The 21,026-nt window shown below is 48.1% G+C and overlaps 2 protein-coding genes across 9 annotated transcripts in view; both read right to left on the reverse strand.

Moving 5' to 3' along the window:
- The window catches only part of LOC6507567 (titin), a 119,149-nt gene extending 113,771 nt beyond the window's left edge, over nucleotides 1-5,378 (reverse strand). For 2 of the 7 annotated variants that reach the window (XM_044715015.1, XM_044715014.1), the window contains exon 1: nucleotides 4,644-5,378. In XM_044715015.1, the coding sequence (XP_044570950.1) occupies nucleotides 4,644-4,946 (303 nt within the window). In that variant the 5' untranslated portion in view covers nucleotides 4,947-5,378. The remainder of the gene's footprint in view (nucleotides 1-4,643) is intronic. The other 5 variants (XM_044715016.1, XM_014909836.3, XM_014909835.3 and 2 more) reach the window with 5 other exon arrangements.
- A 2,639-nt stretch (nucleotides 5,379-8,017) lies between these two features.
- LOC6507562 (SEC14 domain and spectrin repeat-containing protein 1-B) lies at nucleotides 8,018-17,648 on the reverse strand. 2 transcript variants are annotated; one of them, XM_001955882.4, is made up of 10 exons: nucleotides 17,515-17,648; nucleotides 15,636-15,887; nucleotides 14,593-14,788; nucleotides 14,420-14,533; nucleotides 14,191-14,365; nucleotides 12,386-13,117; nucleotides 11,843-12,207; nucleotides 11,128-11,609; nucleotides 9,228-9,525; nucleotides 8,018-9,172 (listed from the first exon to the last, which is right to left on the reverse strand). In XM_001955882.4, exons 2-10 carry the CDS (start codon nucleotides 15,800-15,802, stop codon nucleotides 8,567-8,569), a joined length of 3,135 nt encoding a protein of 1,044 aa, XP_001955918.1. In that variant the 5' UTR covers nucleotides 15,803-15,887; nucleotides 17,515-17,648; the 3' UTR covers nucleotides 8,018-8,566. The 2 variants fall into 2 exon arrangements, with proteins under 2 accessions (XP_001955918.1, XP_032309965.1); XM_032454074.2 differs by having other exon boundaries at nucleotides 15,636-15,890.
- Nucleotides 17,649-21,026: the final 3,378 nt, after the last annotated feature.

The following is a 21,026-nucleotide window of genomic DNA, read 5'->3' on the forward strand; positions in this document are numbered from 1 at the left end:
GAGAATTTAATTACAGCCGCGCTAATAAAGGTGGGCTAATTGAATACAAACCGAAATTGGCTCATTAAAGCGACATAAATCAAAAGTTCCCGATCAAACATAGGCCCAAGAGCTCTATCCGAGGGCCGTAAAAAGTTTGTACAAGCAGGCCAATAAAAAACCGCATTAGCATTTCTGTGCCGGCGTGTGTTTGTGTCAATTGATGGAGAGCAAACAGCATTAATGTGTAGTTCAAATACGCATATGTAAATTGTGTGCCCTGCCCCACTCCGCCCAGCTTGGGCGGCCATTGGGGCTGCCTTTGTTGCACGGCCTCACGGTCTGACGCGTTCGTTATGTTCCTCCATTAAACTAAACTTGATTTTGTCATAAAACAAAACAACACGGCAGAAATACTCTACACATTGCGCTCGTGTGCGTCCGCTATTTTGTTATTGTTAATTTAGCAGAGGTTGCCGCGATCGTGGCGGAGTGATGTCAGACTTTCGGGTTCTATAAATAATCCCACAAAAACTTAAAACAATTTCTGTTCAGGTTTTTGTGGGTCGCGCTTTCCCAGGCCGCCGTCCGCCTGGGACGGTAAATTATGATCACTGGGGCAATCTTGTTGCAGCCATCGAATGCAATTTAAATTTCAATTTAATTCGCAGCCAACTAAAAGATAATTTCTATAATTGTTTCTACAAATTGTTGGCCACGACTCGCGGCATCCACCCATCTGCAATATCGCGTCCCAAGCAGCAACATCGCGCCACGTCGTGGCAACATCGCGCCCGCCTGCCGCAAAAACCAGCAGGAGTCGCCAGCGAGTGCTACTTTCATTGAACGTTTATCGGCGACTATCAGTTGCCATGTAAACATGCAATATATTTCGCGTCTCTAACTCGAAAACCGCTGAGCCGTCGCATCAACTCCGGTATTATGGCTGGATCCTCTACAGTGGAGCCCCGGAAAGCCGAAATTACAGGCATTATATGGTTTCCTCTCAGTTATATTAAGATGTTTGTTTGGACAATGGATCCTTACAATAATTGGTTTGAATAATACTGAAATCTTCGAAACATTGGAGTAGAAGTAGGCCCCTTTTGGGATCTGAATTGGATGCAATACCACACTCTCTCGATTTAGGAAGCATATAAACATTGTTTATTGGCAGCCACGGTAACCGGCTTTATCTTTTGGCGTCGCAGAGCCATTGGCAAATTTATGCCCGACTGGTCTGCTCCACCTCCTCCTGAAGTCAAGGTCCTCCCCAACCTCAAGTCAAGTCAGCCCGCCACTTTCTCACTTATCAATCAGTGCGTGCCAAACTGTTTTGTCAGTTTCGCTAAGTAGCAGCTGCATAAAATCCCCTGATAGAGAGACAGCACATCGCAAGCCGGCTCCGGCTTTGGACGGGTGGATCAGAGTCATCGGAGCCCCACCTTCCCTCGACCCCCAGGCCCATGCAAATAACCAAGCTAGGCACCAAGTCCAATCAGGGACCGCTGCGTCTGCGCATAGAATACATTATTTTTAGCGACTCTGGGCCGGCTCTTGGTGTGGATACTCCCAGTTAGGGCTGGAATTTTTCAATTACTGATAAGATTTACGGCCCATTCGCCGTGGCACGCCATCAGACCGGTGACGAAGTACCAAGGAGGCGACACTTTCAAATTATTGGACCACTACTCCATGGCCATTGGTTTCTTCCTGATGGAATACCAAATAAAGTATCATGTTTTTGAAGTTTACTTGTACGGTAAAGCTTATAGTTCGGGCAGATTACGCATCTAAATAGAACAAGTTTTAACCTATAAAGTTCAGACCGTCCACTCCCCGAAGTAAACTTCAGTTTCTGAGACGAATCACTCTATGCAGTGACTGGGTGACTGGATGGCTATCCATGGCTTGTTCCAGTCACCGTCCCAGTCCCAGTGACTTTTCAGGCCCCGTCCAAGTCCCTGTTCCAGCGCCATTCGCGTCCCGGGCCCCTGGGAGGATGGGGCAGGAATGCATGAGCTTTTCATGCGTAAATTTATGTGCCTGCCAAGCGTCGTAAACATTTCTTTCTTCCAGCCGTGGCTTCCCAGCCGCGGCTTTCTTTCGCCCCTCTCTGTCGCTCCCCCAGCAGCCGTCTCTCCCCGTTTGACAGTGCGCAGCTGCAGCCGCCTCACCCACGCCACGGCAAGCCCGGAGCTATGGCGCATAACTCAGCAGTACAGTGCCGGGCATAAGTACATGCTCATATGTCTGGGCAATTTATGAGTGAAAAGCTGCGACTCTTACAAATGAAAATGCCATAAATTCAATTAGAGCTTTGCCGGCTTTCCTTTCCTTCGTTGGCGCCTCGCTTGCAAATCAGAGCAGATCGTGCCTGTGCCTGAGTGAGCCTGGTCCGAAGTAGGTCGCCGGTTGCGCCCCAATTGCTTCATTATGGCAGTGTACACACAGGCAGTGTTTACATCCCAGCCCCACACCCACACCCACAGCCACGGCTTCCATCCTCCAGCAGATGGATGGCCAAAAGCCAAATTAGTTTCGCGTATTAGATCCAATTAAAAGAGATCGCGGCCAGCACATGGAAATATATTTATTTAGAGAGCCAGTCGGGCCAAACAAACATGTAAATCTTCATAGGCCTTTGAAGTTCCTTTCCTGGCCCCTAATTGCCCTGGAGTTCATTTTTCATTTTCGTAGAGCCACCGCAGAACATAAAGCGAAACATTTTGTAACCGAAACATTTACGGCCCCCATGATCCCAAACACTTGTAGATTTCCGTGTTGCATCAGCCGACATTGTAATCGAAATTTGCGTCAGAACGATGCCAGATTTCAGACGAGATTGATTTGGAGTCGATTAGCTAATGCCCAACTTATGTTTAGGAGGAGGAAATATTTCCTTCCAGCCCATAAAGCTGAAAATCCTAATAACTCAACAAGCTAGTTTGGAGTTGGGGAGGAGATGAAAACTGAAATGAATCTTTCATGCTTTCTGAAACTTTAATCCAAGGAGGAGCAACTTTTGACATATTTGCATAGATTTGAGTCTGCAGCTTCCTCTCCTTATTCTTTTGCAGCAACATAAATTAGGAAGAGCTTCCGCCGCCCGAAAAAATGTTCCTGCCACCACTCACCACCCACCACGCGGAATTCGTAACAATAACAGTGCTGAGCTCATCGAACATTTTTTAGCTCGTTGGCCTTTGTTGTACATCTGCTTGCTTTTATTGTGGAATATTGTGTATTTATTTTTACGCCTTTGTTGATATATTTAACTTTTTGGCTCTGGCCGTTGGTAATTTGTTTACCTGAGAGAGAACCCGAGAGCGTTTTTATTCTTCGCTGGGGACCAGCGGAATTAGATTGAAACACATTGTATCGGACCTGAAACCCGGGCGGGGAATAGAGAATCAGTGTTGCTGGGAGGACGTGTTGAAAGGCTGGTACAAAACGCTTTCTGCATATTCTGCCTGCGAAGTGGTGGGAGGCACCGAATTGTAAATCACATCGAATGCCTAACACATGGAGCGCACTCGGCGAATCTCGCCCAGCAATTGAGGCAAGAATTATAATTCTGTCGGCGAGGAAAGTGGCACAAAGTGGCGCACCGAAATTTCAATGGCTAGCTGCTTGAATGAACCGAGGCGTTGAATGGAAAGGGGGAGAAGCAGCCGGCCAGGGGCTGCCCCAAAACCGAAAACCAAATCTGCCCATCATTGTCGAACGCTTGGTTTGTTCTCTGCTGATCTCGGAGGGCACGCAACTTGTAGCGCTTCAGCTGAATTTTTTCTGAATCTCAAGTTTAAGTCGCAGCTCCAAGTTCGCCTGCGGAGAGGGGCAACGTTCTGCACTGAGAACACTCCAAAATAAAGTTCCTCTCCCACTAACCGAGTCAGACGCGAGGCCGGACAGGTAGCAGCTGCGCCTAATTGTCAAAAGTATCTGGCAGATACATTTCTTTTTGTCACGTTTAGTGGCCCGCTGCTGGGGCTCTGATGTCAGACAACCTTGAACCTTTTCGTGGTGTGTTTTCAAATATTTATAACCGCTATCAACAACTTTTGCTTTCGTTGTTCGTTGTTCTAAGCTCTAATTGGCGCGGAAATTGCGGGAAGCCGGTTTAAACAATCGAAACAGTAAACCAGTTTTGGGCATTAGAAGCCCATGAATTTTTCAGAGCCAAAGTCACATATTTTGTGGCCGGAGGGTGGCCTCTGGCTCAATATGGAGTTGGAAGTAAACAAACCGAGCTTACGGGTTGTTTAATGTACGGGGCTGGGGACAAATATTGAAAATATCAATTAAGATTTTGAAATGAGGCAGGCTTCCATCATGTACTATTATATTCGTGATAAGATACGATAGCTGGCAAGATTCCTTTGATGTTGGAGCTATCAACTCAAGTAGTTGTAGTCCAACTCAAGAGAGACCTCAAGCCTCCAATCACTGCTAGAGTCCTACCACATCCCTTCTCGCATAAATCCCGCACTCGCCAATAGCTTTCTCCGAACACTTCTCCCGATATCTGGATAAGTGTATCTTCGTGTTTGGTTCCTATTTCTTGGCTGCCTTTTGGTGAGCTATGTTTTATTTTCTTCGTTTTCGACTTGTTTCCTATTTTTGTGCTTTTTTTGGTTTTTGTTTATGGCAGTACAACTCACTTGTAGAAGTGCTATCACCAGCTGCACGGGTCCGCAGCGGACGACAACGGTGCCGATGGTGGTGGCGCGCAGGGGGGCAGCGGTGTTGTAGTTGGAGGTGGTGCCCGTGGACATGGCCTGGCTCGGAGTCGGCGACGATGATGACATTGTTGCTGAATAATTGAAGGCGTCTAGCTGGGACTGTTGAGATTGCTGCGACTGCTGCGACTGGAGTTGGATGGTCTGCGGCTGTCGGGGATTCGTGGAGGACGCGGCCGAGTAGAGCGAAGACATCGATGAGTCTAGGGCTTGGCGGCGTTCCATGGCTCGTTTCTGTTTTCTTTCTGTTTGTTGTTTCTGAGGATTGCCGTTTGGATGTCGGCTTAGCGGCTACGTGTACTTTTGTGGATATTTTGCGTGGGCGGTCTATAATCTCTTTCGTTTAGTTTTCTCGTATGTTGTCTTCCTTTTAGTGGTTACTCTGTTGGCTCTGCATTGTGAACCCTACTCTGGGATTAGACTTTAGAATTGAGTCACACGCGCCTCTCGTAATTTATTGGGTTAGTTCGCTAGTTTCTACGGTTCGTTCGACTAAAGGTAATGTGTTATTCTTCGATTTGAATTTCGATTTTCGCTGCGAGCGCTATCAACGCCGGAGATCGTCTGAGAAGAACCTCACCGAATCGGTACATTTTCGAAACGTTCAATTCGACTGCGTATGACTTCATAGGCGCACTCTCCCTGTTTCTCTACTTGTCTGTTTATTATAAAACCCGCAAAGCACAACAATGCCCGTGTATATAGATATAGATATAGAGCTGAGCTATATGCCGAGAGAATCGAGCATTTTTGCATACTGAGCCTGAGAAAACTGCCTTTGATGCGTGAGATGCCACGATCGTCGTTTATTTTTAAACAACCAACTATTGAGTAATTTTTTGCAAAGCTAAACTGTTGTTCTAGCCCAGATACAGATACACGGATACGGATGTGCGTCAGGCCGATCTCTGTGTCTGTAACAATTGGCGGCGGTCGGGGATGCGACGGGTGGGCAAACATGTGCCAATTGCATTGGCGGCAGTCGTCACTCATCCTTCCATTCGATGGATATTTTGGATATTTTTGAAAGCATTACGCATACGCCATGTATGCTCGGTTGCAGCCAGCTGCCTCTATTAGGTAATTTTGTGATTCTCTCAAGTTTTAATAGCCGCCGCCTCTGCCGCCGCTTGCTGGCGTAATGTAAACTATTTTAATTGTACTTTTCGCTGGCTAAAAATAAACAACGGACCAAAAATTGGAAAGACCACGAGGAAGATACCCATAAAGTTTACAGTAACGCATTTGGGCCCTGTCTATGCCCAACTTGGCCAAGAGGAAGTGGGAATCGTTGATTGAAATGTGGGATCCGTGGGGTGGGAGCACTATGCTCCACCCAAAATATGAAATCCTATGAATCAATGATCGAATCGTGAATATTTTGGGCCAAGAAAAGAAGGCCAATGCATCAAGTCATTGAGTATTCGGAAAGATCTCCCAGCCCGCAATTTGTGCCAGAATTTATTTGCTATACTTTTGTTTTGTTTCTGTGAGGGTCGTTTTGACAAAATACATTTTTGACTCAAACTGAGGCGGCAACAACAATGAACCCAGCACACTTTGGGCGTTGATTTCATCTTCAGTCGAACGAACGAAAGACTAGCGCCGAGTTCTAAGGGTAATTTATGGCTGATTAAAATATGTTTTCGTTTTCAGTTTTATATTCGAGTAATTTATTGTTCTTTTTTGGCGGACCCTAATTTACATAGATATGTTTTTATTCGCACATCATTCGAGGGAAGGAGATGTGAACCATTCGGATCGGAAAATAAAACCGCGCGCTCCGCGTTCCGAGCAACAAACAACCGAACGCCGCGAACTTCGAACAAGACTGACCATAGACCCGAAGACTGAAGACCGCAGACCGAAGACTGGGAAGAATCTGCAGCCAGCGATCAGCGGCAGCGGCAGCGGAGAGCGAAGAATTGCCAGATGTTTTTTAACCGATTCGCTCAGGCCAAAATGAATGACTCTTGGCGCTCGTTGAGCTTAGTTTTGAAAATGCCGGCTGGAGCTTTGGAGACGGAGAGTGTGCGAAAGAGACGGGCGATGGGGGTGAGCGAGAGGGGCGATCGCCGGCAGGGGCGGGGAGGACATAAATAAACAAGTGCTCTTGGCATTCGGAGCGTCGTTAATTCATGATTTCAATTTTTAATGCCCTGCGCCCGGCTTTGTAGCAATTACAATACCAGCACTGGGGCATGGGGCTTGTCGAGAGAGGGATCTGATGATAAATGCGACTAACTAGCTATCCTAGCAGTATTTTTCCCCAAAGAGTACCCAGGCTCCACTTTACAGTTTCTATATTATAGAGTAAGATATGAAGACTTCTGGCTTCTACAAGATCTCGATGGAACGATTCATAATCACAATAGAACTTGGCTTCGATCTTAGCTCAAGACCTATATACCCTCTAATGTAAGGGGTACTTAACCACAACCTCTGCTTCAAGTGCAGCTAGGGTACTTTAATAACAGAGTGGGGAGGAATCGAAACATCACCACAACAACCTCAGGAGCAACCAGACTATATCGTGTCTTAAGTTGTGAAGATGAACCAGAACCCCCGACTGACCGCCCGCATTGAAGCCCCTTCGCTAGGCCCACCCCTGTTTGATACCATCTCCACCCATGGCTCATATAACGAATCATTTTCCGCCACTTTCGAAGCCGCTTAAGAATGCGTGTCTTGCAGCATGATTTTTGTTTTGGCTGCGAATTTCGACTTCGTGCAACGTCCGCAGCTTGGTGCATGCAACATTAGCCGCAGATGCGGCAATCAAACCCCCCCAGTTATGGGTTATTATTGACCGGTTCGGGAACTTATTGAATTATTCTTTCGGCGCCAGCGTCACGAAATCTGTTCGAAATGCATGACCGGAATCTGAAAGATGTATTTCGCCTCTCTGGATGATCCGCTCGAGTGTTCAGTCTCTTTATTCACACCCACAGCGCTTGAACGTTTGGAACGTTTTATTTATTTGTTTTTAATTGAGATTAATGAGCCACTTGAGGCACTCACTCACATCGGCAGCCGCTCCTGAACCCGACTCCCCATCATCCCCCATATAATTGGTATCACTTGAGAAGAGCTTGTTAAATGCCCAGGGAAAGGGCCACCCACAGGCCTAATTTTTAGAATATTGTCGTGGGGAAAGCTCGCTGGGTCTCAGGCTGCTGGGTGGAGGGATTTCTCAAGCCGATGCAGCCTAAAGTTATGCAATGTTTTCTTCACCAAATGTAACACTTTACTTACATGCTTTGATTAAAGGGGAAATCCACTAGGAAAAGCCTATGTTTGGGTGATTAATTGCACTATATATTTTGTGACTGTATGGGGAATAATATTTTAATAAATAATTCAAGTAATATAAATGGCAGAAATTTCGATTGGCTGTGGCGAGTGTCTTGGCCTGATTCTCCAGTCAATTTTGGGCGTTGGGAATTCTCTAATATTGCGGATCTTAGCCTATATTCAACTATCGAAATAAATAAGTTAAGAACTAGCATTCCATGCAATACAATACGGAATAAGCAGCGTACAAACAATAAGGTGCTAAGAGGCTAGGAAAATTAGTATAATTTGCAACCAAAACTAAAATGAAACATTATATTTGGTCCAATCTAAAAAACGAAACAAAGAAAGGCCAGAACTCTTGGCTCATGGGCCAAAATAAGTTTTTGGGAAATTTAAAATAATATGCCAACAAATTTTTCTGCTAATTAATGGCAAGAACGTCGGGCATCGGCAGCAAAGCAAATGGCGCGGGTTAGTTGGGCGGGAAATCGTTTTTCTTCTCTCAATTTTCGAGGTGGGACAGGTGGTTCGGATCTCCTCTGATCCGATCAGAGGAATCCCTTGATCGTTTGTTTCGTTATGTTCTCGTAGTACTTGCTGCGCCGCCAGGATGTCGGCGGCTTTGGCTCGTTCGGATTAGTGGAAGCTGGAGCGGAGTAGTCTGCGGGCTGACAGCTCACCTCTGGCGTGTGGGCATTCGACATCCTGGGGGTTATCTCCGTCGTGACCCCCGTGGCCAAGTTGAAGCCCTCCACCTCGCTGTCCGACTCGATGGCTTGGGGCAGCGGGAGTGGCAGCAGCAGGTGCTGCGTCTCCTCGTCGGGGGTGGGAGTGGCGCTCTGGCTGTGCAAGTCCGCCACTCCGGCCACGCTGTCCTGGTCCTCGCTTCTCATAGTCTGCGGCTGATGGGCCGAGAAGTAGCTCAGGTCCGAGCTGTCGAACGAAAAGTTGACCGGAGAGGTTGGCAGTTCGGGTATCTCGAAGGTGCTCAGTGTGGAATCGTCGGCCTCGTCGAAGGAATTCTTCGCCGAGCCGATGTATGAGCTAGTGCGTCCGGAGGCAGTCTGGAAGGAGGACGAGTGCGAATTTGGCGTAAAGTTGCCCTCGGAGGCGGTGGCGAAAGATTCGTCTTCTGTGGAGCGGGAGTGCCAGTCCTATATGGGAAATAAATTAGTAGTCCCCTCTTAGTTCTATGTTCTTCTCGCCTACCTCAATGCTTCCGAGTTTCTTGATAGCATGTCCAGTGTTTCCGGGATTGACGGTGTTCTCCTCGTGCAGCTGGACATCGCGGATGACTGCGTCCAGGGACTCGGCCACTTCGGCGATGGCACCCAGCTTGTGCGATATGGCGGCGCAGGCCAGTTCGTTGCCTCCCGTGGGAGTCACCTGGACAGTGTTCCTTTGGGGATCTCCAGGAAAACCATCGCTGCCGGGCTCACTGCTGGTCCGTCCGCTGTCGTGCAAGGGACTCGGGCTGCAGTCCAGGGGCAGTTCGTCAGCTACGATACTGAAATCACCGGAAAAACGTGGGTTATCGGGGGGACCGGAATCCATAGATGCAGTGCGTGAGTGCGAGGGCGTCTCGTTGTCGGTGTAATCGCTCTGCGGATAGGTCTCACTGTCGTTTCGGATTAGGGCCTTGATTTTGTCCAGACTGGGCAAGGGGGGCCCTGCGTCCACCTCGTCCTCGTCGTCTTCGGTTTCCTCCAGGATAATGTCCCTCTCGATGGAGGCCTTGGCTATTTTGGTTTTCACACTGGAGGTACTGGCCGTTTCGTCGTCGTCATCGTCCTCGTAATCTTCACCCTGGGTATCCTCGCTGCTCAGTTCGGGCAGCTTACTAGCTTCGTTTATCGCATCCAGGAGCCGGCTCAGTTCGGTGGTGGAATTACTGAGAATTTCGTCGGGATTGTGGGCCAAGTCCTCCTCTTCACTGGCCAAAGGGGCGTCGCCGGGAAGATCGCTTTGAAATTGACTATCGATTTCCGTAGATGGTTCGGTCTCTTCCTCGTTGGGCGGTTCTACTACCACAATGCTGGGAACTTCCGGCCTCGGGGTCTCCTCCGCCTGGTCCTCTCCCTTTGATTTTGCAAACAAATTACGAAATCGGGCAAACATTTTGGCCTTTTTGTTTCTACGAGACCCGCGGCGCCTCTCTCTGGGCGGCAGACAATTAGTTTGACGTAAGAATCCGAAACACGCGTTTGGCTAGTGGCCAGTCAAAGGGAGCTATGTCTCTCTGATAATTGCAGATTCAATTATTCACTCTGCCAGGATTAGCACTTTAAAAAAGAAAGTGATGAAGCCCGTGAAGACACTTCTATATTTAACACTTTCCCAAGACAATTCTCCCCACTCTGACCCACTTGTTGTGTCGTGTCGGTCTTCTCCAGCGTGCCGGAGATCGCTGGGAACCCACTGTGCCGTGGACTATATATATTTTTCTTTGAGTTTTTCACAGATTTGACAACCTGACAGTTGACTCGAATTCTCTCGCTCCGCTGCCACACGAACCGCACTGGACCACGCACTGAAATAGACTGCTTGGATTTGTGGACGCCGACTTTAAACAAATCGTCCGCTATGGCATATACTATATAGCATAGTTCTTTTATTTTATTTCAATATTTTTGTTGTTTCTGTTTGGTTTTTCGGCGGTGGAGCTTTCTGAGTGCGTCGCTCTGCGGCGTCACATTTGTTTCATTCTGTCAAAATGTATTTTTGGCTCACTTAGTTGTGGTTACTGGGAGTGTAATCATAGGTTGTTGTCCGAGCGATCTTAAATCACTTCAAAGTTAATTGACAAATTTATGGAAACTCATAGCATTTCTCTACCAATCATTTAAGAAACTATTAAACTCATATTGCTTCTTAAAGGGTATTTAAGTTTCCGCTGAATGTGAGGTTCTCATTCCCAGTCAGTGGCTTTTCTAATTTTCCGCCAACTCGGGGCAGTCGAGTGGAAAATCGTGCTCTTTCTTTAGTTAAAATTCATAACGCTATCCCCATTAGTTGTTTGCGATGCGTGTATGGGGATGGCCGATCCGAGGTTGAAGTCCACGCACTCACGCAACTAGAAAATAAACTAGAAAGCCACACGAATACTCACCTCTTGCCCGTCAGGGCGTCCAAGACAAAGGGTTCCTTCAGCCGCTTCTTGAGAAGTCTGCCCAGCCGCACCATCCGACCCACCTCCACCAGCAGCTGCTCCCTGGCCAACAAGTGGCGCTGAAGTCGCGGGGGCACCTCCCCCAGGGGCGACAGTTCCGACTCAGTTTCCCCCTCAGCATCGCTGCTGATTCCGCTGCTGCTGCGGTTGTGCTGCTGCCGCTGTTGCTGCTGCAGTTGGGCGGACAGCTCCTGGGTGAGCAGTGGACGCAGATCGCGCAACTGGCGGTAGTACGCCTCCACACTGCGATGGAACACCGCCGACACCCGCAGCCGGGTCATCTGCTCCTGGGCAATCGACTGCAGGCTGTGCCAAGTGAATTGCAACTGCTCGCTAATAGAAGTCTGGGAAGGATCGGACTTGCAGCAGAGTCGCAAGGTCTGGGAGGCCTCCAACAGTTGGCAGCCATAGTGGTATATGCTCTGAAGAAGTTGGGAGATAGGGTATTCGTAAGAGTACGGATAGTTTGGAGCCTCTTTCGAGCAACAACCCAAAAGAAATGGGTCTTAAGTGTCTGAAGCAAAACGAGTTCTTGAAAATGCCAAGATTTTGTTTTTAGGAAAAGCATGTCTCTCTGACTCTCCTCCTCTCAGTCAGAGGAATTCCCCAAAAAAGCAACACCTGACCAAGTCAGAGGGAGCAGAGAAAAACTCACCCGTCCGGTTTCCTCGAACCCCTGCAGCTCGTCCTTCTGCAGCTGGATCTCGTGGATGTTGCAGCCGACATGGGAGTGGCAGCGCAGCAAGACAGCGTACAGCTCCTGCAGCCAGTCCCGAGCCCGCCGCACGTCCTCCTCATAGGCGTGTATGTGGGTCACCTGCTCCAAGGTGAGCCGCTGCAGAGCCATCTGCTGGCCGCACAGCTGACGCCGCTGGCGGCTCGCCTCGATCTGCCGGCGCAGCTGGGCGATGTCTTGGCTGTAGTCCAGCTGGAGGTCACGGCCCAGGGCATCTTTCACCGGCATCGCGAGCATGTCGCTCAGTTTTTCACCTTCGCGCAGAAGTTCGCGTTCGACGTTGCCTGCGAATGGAAGAGTTAGTTCGAGCTTGCTTGTTGCATGTTGGATGTTCGATGTCATGGTACCATCTACATTGGTTCCAGCTTTCTGGGATAACTTAGATAGGGAACCGTGACTTTGGGCCATGGATATAATATTAAATCAATATCTAAAGTGCTGTTTAAAGAGAAATATCCTCACCCAACAATTGCTGATTGGTTTTTAGCTGCGTGAGCAGGTTGTCCGCTTCGGGCCAGTCCAGCGCTCGGCTGTCCACCTCCACGACGTGCCTCCCCTGGGCCAAGAGCTCCTCGAACTGCTCCAGGAGGCGGTGGAATCGCAAGGCGGTCATCAGGACGTTCCTGCGCCGCTCCAGCCTCTTGGCAAAGGAGCGGCACACGAATTGCATAAAGTCCCGCTGCGACAGCAGGTCCTGGCAGGACTCCAGCTCCTTGGGCGACGTCTCCCGCTCCCCCACAAACCGCTCAATCTTGTAGAGCAGCTCCGCGTAGCAGCCGTAGGTCTCCCGGCACTCCATCTCCAGCTGGTCGTGGGCGGATCGCAGAGCTTCGCAGCCCCGCACGTCCCGACCCACGCTGCGCTGGCGGCTCAGCAGCTGCTCCGCCTGCTGGAGAATCCAGTTGGTGACGAAGGCCACGCCCTCCTCCAAGGTGGCCAACTCGCGGGCCTCCCTCAGCGATCGCAGGAGCTCCAGCCAGGCCGTGCGAATGGCAGTCTGCTTTTTCTCGATCTCGTTCAACCGCAATTCGATGCGGGCCCGCTCGCAGGCCAGGTCCGGCGGCAGCGGGGGCTTCTGCAGGAGGGCCAGTGCAGTGCCCGGCGGGGAGGGTGCCTCCGAGACAGGTGCGGCGGCTTGTGGCGGCGTCGAATGCGTTTCGTAGACCTCGTTGAAACGGGCCAAGATCGCGTTACCTGCACAGCAAACAAAGTGGAATAGAGTTGAAAAGGCGGCAGAAGAAATGAGCACTGGAAATAATATTATGGATTATATTCCTATAACCATTCCGATTCCTTCTATTAAATACTATTATTCATTTAATTCATTTAATATTTAAGTAACGAATACACACTTTAGTTTCGGTGTGAACGGTGGTATTCTTATTCTAACTTATTCAGTCATTTTTTTCTCTGTGCCCCGTAGGGCTTTCTTTCAGAGTGATCTATCGCTATTCACACATTCACAAAAGTGAAACCTCATCGGAGGTCTACGACTCCCTGTCTGGCTCTGGTGCTTGTGGCATGTGCCACCATTTCGTTGTGCATCGCCGACTTTTGTGGCTTGAAGTGAAAGGTCACGTTTGTCGTTGTTGCTAAACCCACGCACTTAAAGAACTCGTCCAAACCTGGTCGAAGTTGTCGAAATTGAAGTGTAAAGAGTGGTGGGCACGAATGGCTTGGGAATGTAAGCGGCGAACCGCAACTCATCCCCAAAAATACCAATAAATTAATGAAGCCCCACAAATATTTGAAAAGGAGAAGGAATTCAAATTACTGTCTCCTTAGATAGATCTTTTGATATTTAAATACAGAAATGCTCCTACCAAGGTAGTTTTGGTAGATTGGAAAAAGAAATATTTGTCCAATCAAGTGGGCATAAATCCAATCAATCAAATCCAAAAACTAGCCAAAGAAATGTTTACTTTTAAATGCGAAACGTGTTTTCTCCTACTTTGTTACAACAGAATTTCAAAAAACCTTCTGTAGGCCTCAGTATGTAAGCAAATCGGATTCAGCCATTTCAATGCTATTCGGTGCCGTTAAAATCGGCCCACTATAAAACCGACAAACAGACAGCGAAAACGAGTTTGCCAAACGTGGCTCACTTCTAATTGAAAACACACACAAAATTCAATGATTTACTTGTCACATATGTCTCCGTCCCTGCCTGCCGCGCCGACTGGCTCGCTTCGAGGGCACAGCGAATTATGTTAATTGCTTGCCTCGCGAAACAAAAGACTCCGGCCACAAACTCGTCGCCGACTTACCCATGTCGATGGCCGATTCTATGCCGTTTTGGACGGCGGTGTGCAGCTGGGCGCACTTCTTCAGCTCCACATCCGCTTCTGCCGGCCGGAGCGACTTGTTCGCCCGGAGAAGAGCCAGCAGTTTCTCCATCGATCCCAGAGTCTTGGCATGCGCCTTGGTGAACTCGTCGATGGACTGCAAGAAAAGAGAGTCATTCGGTGCGAACGATGCGGAATTTGGGCCACTCACCTTGCGCTGCTGCAGCCACAGATCGTAGTTGAACTGCAAGGAGCCGCCGAGCTCCTCGGGCAGGTTGTGCGGCTCAATGTACTTGCCCAGGCGGGATCTGGACAGCACCAGGGGCTGTGCGAAACAGATATTAAAGGAAATATTCAGAAAATTGGTTGGATCGACGCAATTACCTCTCCCTTGGTCTGGGACTTGGCGCACGGCTCCACATGCTTCTCCCAAAAGCCCTCCGCCCTGACTAGATACAAATCCACGCTGATGTCGCCTCCAAAGAGCGCGTATATCTGGCGCACCTGCTGCCTCGAGATCCGCGAACTACTCTCCTGGGCATTGACCACGACACTCACGCCGTTCTGCAGAACCGAGGCGCTGAAAGAGAATTCAAAAGAGTTAGAAATTAGCGATAGATATTTCAGTTTAATCTTTGCGGAGAGCAAAGCGGGTTTAAGTGCTTCATTAGCGTGTCAGTTAGGATTTGCTTTTAATTATCCACTATTTTCGGGGTAACTCTTTAGTGACCCGTTGCCAGGTGATTGATCACAGTCGCTACATCCATAATTCATGGGATCTCTCGTCTTGGGTTCGATGCTACCTCGTAAAATTAAGACATTGATGAAAACAAAGCAGACTACATGGGATGTGTGGATAGAAGGGCGTAGCTGTAGAGCCCAAGGGCTGTTAAACTGGGGTAACTGCTGCAATTAAGTATATCTGTTTAAATCTGAATATTTTGACCTCTTTTACATAATATATAAACAAAAAAATTAATTAAACTTTGCTTTTCTTTTCAACTGGCATCATAATCGCGTAAGAGTCGGATATCCATATCATATTCCAAAATATCGTGCTATAAAACAAAGTATGTTCACTAATTTCAACGCTAATTGTGAGGGAAATCTTAAGAATTGTTTGGGGTGCCATGTTAGCCCCTTCTTCAGACACCATCCGCCATAAAACGTTTACTTAGCTTGATCACCCAGATACTTTGCATATAAATAACCAGATTTAAGCCTTCTTCTGGGCCTCTGAGCTGCTCCCAAGACCCGTTCGACGACACACCCCTTGTCTAATGAAAAGTAATGCATTAGGAAATAAGAAACAGAAAGAAGCCTATCATCTGCGGGTTATTTGCATATTTCGGCCCTATGCTAATTAGTCGGATTTTGGGTTTTCCTGGCGGCAGCTTTGCCAGCACCAGTCGGTTCCCGATTCTCACCTGAGCGATCGCTTGAGATAGTCCAGAGTCACCTGCAGATAGTGGCGGTTCCATAGCTGAAAGTCGTTGAAGACGTTGACCACGAAGATGATGCGCTTCTGGCGGTCGAATCCGCCGGACAAGTAGGCGCAGCGCGTCTGCAGGGCGTTCAGCACGTCCTCCTCCATCGGACGGGGATTACTGCGATTAATGGTGGGATCGCGATGATGGGGCTCTTTGAATGCTAATTGAAGCTCTTGTCACGGCGCATTTCTGCTGACAAACACGGATTACACAGTGAAAGAAATAACTCAAATTACATGGTTTACTATTTGAATTTTCAATTATTTTATGGTTTACAAAGACCTTCTTTATAGACATTTTTAAAGAGATATGAAAGCTGTCTGAATTTCCTTTTGTTGCAGGAAAATTAATACAAGTCACAGTTATGCGAGGGTTTGTTTTTGTTGCCGCCGCGGCTGCTGCTGCAACAGCAACTGCTGCTGCTGCTGCTGCACATTTCCAAATGCCGCGAGACTTTGTTGGGGAACACGTTTGACAAGTTGCAGCCTGAAACTTCAGTTGCCTTGGCTCGGAGCCAGTCTCTCCACATGATTTTCACTATTTTCATGTTAGTTTAAGAGTTTCTGTTTGTTGTTATCGCTCTCCGCGGCTAATGGAAAAATTCCATTTTTGCGCTCGAGTATTTTGACACAAATTGGGTTTTAGCCTCCTCCTCTCGCTCTCTGCAGTCAGCTTGCCATCCAGCAGTAGTTTGAACTTAATTTGCAGAGTGATAAGAGCCCGAAAGGGGGCACTCAGTGCATAGAAAGAGCAGGCCGAGAGCGAGCCAAGTAGAGCCTCCACTTGTGGCCAAGTACGTGCAAAAAATCCTGTTTGCTGGAAGTCTATCTTACAGTTATGCGTAAGTGGTCGATGCCTCTTTTCCGTTCCGACCAGCCACTCACTCTTGATCTTGCAAACTTGGCTCGTTTTCTTGCATACCCTTCCGAGGGGTATCTGCTCTTACTGGGAAACTGTCTTAAAATCTAAATAGTCTACGGAAGGCAGGGCATATAGGCTCCGCCTTAACCACAACCCATTCTGGATTTTATGCTCCAAGCTGGCAAAGCAATTTGCACCACTTGCTTCCTCTGCCCGAACAACCTGTTCCTGTGGCAGCTTTCGGGAGGCAGTAATAATCGTCATACTCGTAGCGGTGTGCCTAGGTAGCGGTTTTCCTTTCGAATTGAATTTCAATTAATTCCCCAGAACAGGACTGCAAAAATACCTCGCCTAAGTAACTTTTTTATGGAGGGGAGCACACATAACTCCGGTTTCAAATGTCAGTCTTCGGTCTGGAAATGGTGAGCAAATACGGACGCAGTTATGCGTCCCCAACTGAGCTCAGCGGAAAAAATCACGAAAGGGTAGCTTCTGAAAATTGAGACCCCGCGGGGCTGGTAACGCTCTTTCAAATCGGGCACACCTCTCGGCCTCAAAAGCAAAAGTCAGCGTGCCACTAAAATAGACAGCAGCCACGAACCGTTTGAGTCTCTGTTGTTGTCTTTCAATTTCGTAAACTTTCTTGAGAACTTTTTCGTAGGTTTGTTTCTGGGACTCGGCCTGACGCGGGACGTCTTTTATTTTGTTTTATGATACGGCGATAAGATCTCCGCGAACGTCGCGGACGGCTGTTAAATTAATTGAAAAGTTCAGCAGCAGCAGCAACAACACAAAAGTCATTAGCATTTCTCCACCAAATTTGTTTCAACAGCTGACAAATGTTTCTTCTACTCTCGAATGAGTTTTCAGTTCATTTTGAGGGGCAATTTATGGGTTGTTTCTGGGTTGTTGGGTCAGGGGTGATTGCGGAAGGCCTCATCGGCTGTAGTCTTACTTTGGGGCTTCGAATCCTTATCACTCCGTTCCGGGCACCTGAATAGCCCGCACCGACCGACCTGCGATATCTCTCATCCGCCCCGTCCGCCCGAAAACAGATCTCTCGTTCGACTGAAAGCCGTAAGCCCGAGCGCCTGTTAACTTGGCTTGAAGTTCGAGTTGCTGTTGGTAGTGCCGCGATCGCCGTCCAGGTTCGAGTTCGAGCGCCGGCCCCTGCCCCTGATCGCGTGTCAGCTGTTTTTTGTACCTGCTGCTCCTCAATTGCAGGCCCGCACTGGCAGTCCCAGCACTGTGGCCCCTTTCTGTTTTTGTGGGGCGCATGGCCGGAAACCTGTTGCCGTTTCTCCATCGCCGAGTGCGCCAAATTAAAACAAAACATGCGTTTTGTCTGCCGATGAAGTTGTCGATGATTCTGTGCCAGTAAGCCCTTTGCTGGGATGGGTATGATGGAAGCACCTCCGAAGGTTGTACCTGCGATTAACGCAGATCTGCCGCCCCACTCGGGGGTATCCCACATTCGATCCTGTACTTCGCCATCACGCACTGCCCTTTTGCTGTTTTATTCATGTACCGTCCGACGTGGGAACTCTTAATTGTGTGTGCAGCAGATTTTAAACAATACCAGGAATCGCTGTCCACTTCTTCTTCCGCCTCACAGGCAGAGGAGAGTACTGCAAACTGGAAAGGATATTTAGTATGCTCCCCTGACAGCGCAAATATCAAAGATTTATTTATTTTTTCAAGCCGAACGAAAGAATGAAAAAGAACTTGCGGAATTGTTTCAGGCTCCAATTGTTTATGAAAGGGGACAAAAGCAAATATCCAGCTGGAAAAGGGTCACTCCCACTCGGGAGTGGCCAACGAGTGGGTTACGACCCTTATAAACATGTCAATCACAAGTAAATTGTTGCAGATTTAATGGTCGCCCAAGGAATGTGGGTCTGGCAATAGAAATCCCGGCCAGGACAGGACAGGACCGGCCAGGCCCTAGACCCACTCAAATGCAAACGGAATTTCAGTGCTGTGTCAGCAAAAGCTGGCATTTAAAAAACGCTACAGTGAATACTCCTGGTGATGAACTATATAACATATTGTGATACATCCGTATGAAATAGGGTTCACATTTAAGTAAGAACGATTGATTTCTTTAGTCAGGGTCAGTATCCATCCCCTCGACACAGATTCCAGTTCAAGGACTATCCACTGTATTTGGAATACAGAGCGTCCTGTCATAGATTTCGCTTTCCATTTCACTGCTTACCATGAATTTATGGGCAATCTTTGGAGGCCTAGGCGCGATGGTTCGTTTAATGAAACTTAAAGTGCGTGCCAGACCGCTCGAGCACGTATCCGAAAGTTGTAAGATTTGGGAACGGGGATAGGATAGGGGGTAGAGGGCAGGGACAAGCGGAACGGATGAAGTCAGGGCTGCACTCAATTGCAATGGCCTGCCGCAAAATGGCGTCGAAAGCACTTCCGCTCAAGTTAAAAACAAAAAGTCATGCAACGGGGCATCATCGGACGTGGAATGTGGCTGCTGCTCGGCGGCCACCTTAGTTTTTTCTATTCCTTGTAGCAACAGTGCCAGTGGTAGGGGCCCCCAAACCCTCCTAGCTTTAGCGACCATTAGAAAATTGCGAAAATTGCGCACACGTTTCGCACAGTGCTGCTGAAGTTGCATGTGCCCCTGCAATCGAGTGCAGTTTGTGGCTTCAGATTTATTGCAGCGGGCTGAGCTGAGAACTGCTCGAGAGCAGGAGCCAGCTCGCATTTTAAACCGTTTTCGTTAAGTTTGGTTTATTAAGCCCCACGCTCTGCCCATGCCTGGCCGTTGCATAATTTATTCGGTTTAAGGGCTTCCCACCAATTCATTTCAATCAGGCGGCAAAAGGCGGCTGTGGCAGTGGCAGTGGCGGTGGCTCGTTTTAAATCATTTAATGCGGTAGTTTTGGCCATTTTACGGGCTCTGGAGGTGCGGCAGCTGATGTTTATTGGACGGATGCACGCCGCATCGAAAGTGCTCGAGAATTGCCTTAAAGTTTGTCCGGAGAATTTATGGTTTTCACCTTGAACATTTCCCTCATTTGCGGTCAAATTTTATGGCTGCTTGTGGCACTTTTATGCGAAGCTTAATTTAAGGTTGAACTATTTGATTGACTAACTAACTCTTAAACTCCTGCTCAGTGTCCTTAATTTTGGTGAAGGACCCATGAACGCTTGCCTCGAATAATCCATCACTTTCCTCGTCGTTGGGATGCGAACCCCAAACGGCGTTTATCAGGTACGTTCCGGGAACGTTACTTTAACCCCTTTAAGTCTGTGCTTAACCCAACGCCGCACAAAAGAAAAGATTGCCGGAATCGGAGGCGAAATGCGTTCAAGTTTCAGCTAGGCATTTAAGTGCTAGGAAAGAGCTCTCTCTGTTTCCTCGACCCAGGCCACTTTAATTTGCAAATCTGGGCATATGCCGTCAAGGCTTTATGGTTTCACCTTCGAAATGCCGAAAAATGAATTGGACGGGAGGAGGCTGGGGCAGAGAACCCTGCGGCGTCTCTGATTACAACTGAAATATGCCACGTGTAGATACTATATAGCCACACAAGCAAGTGTGTGGGCGGGATTTTAGAGCAGACATTGTAGAGAAATGGCAAAATCGATAGAGCACTCACTCGGTCCGGGCTGATGGGATCTGATCCTAGGGTTCTTCGCCAAACGTTAATTGATTGAATAGCCAGCCAAGCGCGGCCATTCGAGAAGACAAAAGCGAAACTCCGGCCATAAATATTAATACGGCCAATCAAAATGTATGACAAGGAAATTATGCGAGGCACAAACAAATGTTTAAAATTCAGCCAACAATTCCTGAGTCCTGGCCTGGGCCTCTGCTGTTGGCAGCAGCAACAGGGAGAGGGTGTTTTATTTAATAAATGCCACTTCCAAAAGCCACTTTCCACCCATTTCTCCGAACGTGGTTACTAGGCGTTGCCCCGAAAGTAGGCAGCGAAAATTCCTTGTTAAATGAAACGGCCTACTTTGGGGATGGGAGCCATTAGACTCGGCGGCCATTAGATGGATTTGTGCATTTTGTTTCATCATTCATTTGCCTAGCTGATTACTTCACAACCGAGTTTATGAAACTATTTTCGCAAGTCCATTTGCGATTCTTTCGGAATTTAATAAATTTTCAATTGGCCTTCGGTGGCGCTGAGTTTTATGAGTTTTATGAGGACCTGCCCTCTAGGATCGGAATCTATGGCATCGACTTGCCGTTGCGCTAATTGTTCTAATGCGCTCAAGCAGTAAGCTGCTTAAATTTCTCAAATTGCATGTGAATGGCTCAGGAGTAAGTGGCGGAGAAATGTGTCCTTCATCCAAAGGACTGCCTGCTGAGGCAGTCGAGGTCGTTAACTACATAGTTGGATTTTGTGAGCAATTACTGGAACACAGATTAAATTCCCAATAAGCTCTGCCTTGGGACTTGAACATTCGTTTAAACCAGACATTTTTCAG

Source organism: Drosophila ananassae, chromosome 2R (genome assembly GCF_017639315.1).
Source record: "Drosophila ananassae strain 14024-0371.13 chromosome 2R, ASM1763931v2, whole genome shotgun sequence".
In the NCBI taxonomy this organism is placed as follows: Eukaryota; Metazoa; Arthropoda; class Insecta; order Diptera; family Drosophilidae; genus Drosophila; species Drosophila ananassae.

Excerpts from the sequence above, each read along its gene's own strand:
- LOC6507562 (XM_001955882.4), bottom strand. The coding sequence starts at position 15,802 with ATGGAGGAGGACGTGCTGAACGCCCTGCAGACGCGCTGCGCCTACTTG. Across the intron at positions 14,534-14,592 it reads AGTCCCAGACCAAGGGAGAG|CCCCTGGTGCTGTCCAGATC; the intron begins GTAATTGCGTCG and ends TGTTTCGCACAG. Across the intron at positions 12,208-12,385 it reads AACCAATCAGCAATTGTTGG|GCAACGTCGAACGCGAACTT; the intron begins GTGAGGATATTT and ends TTCCATTCGCAG.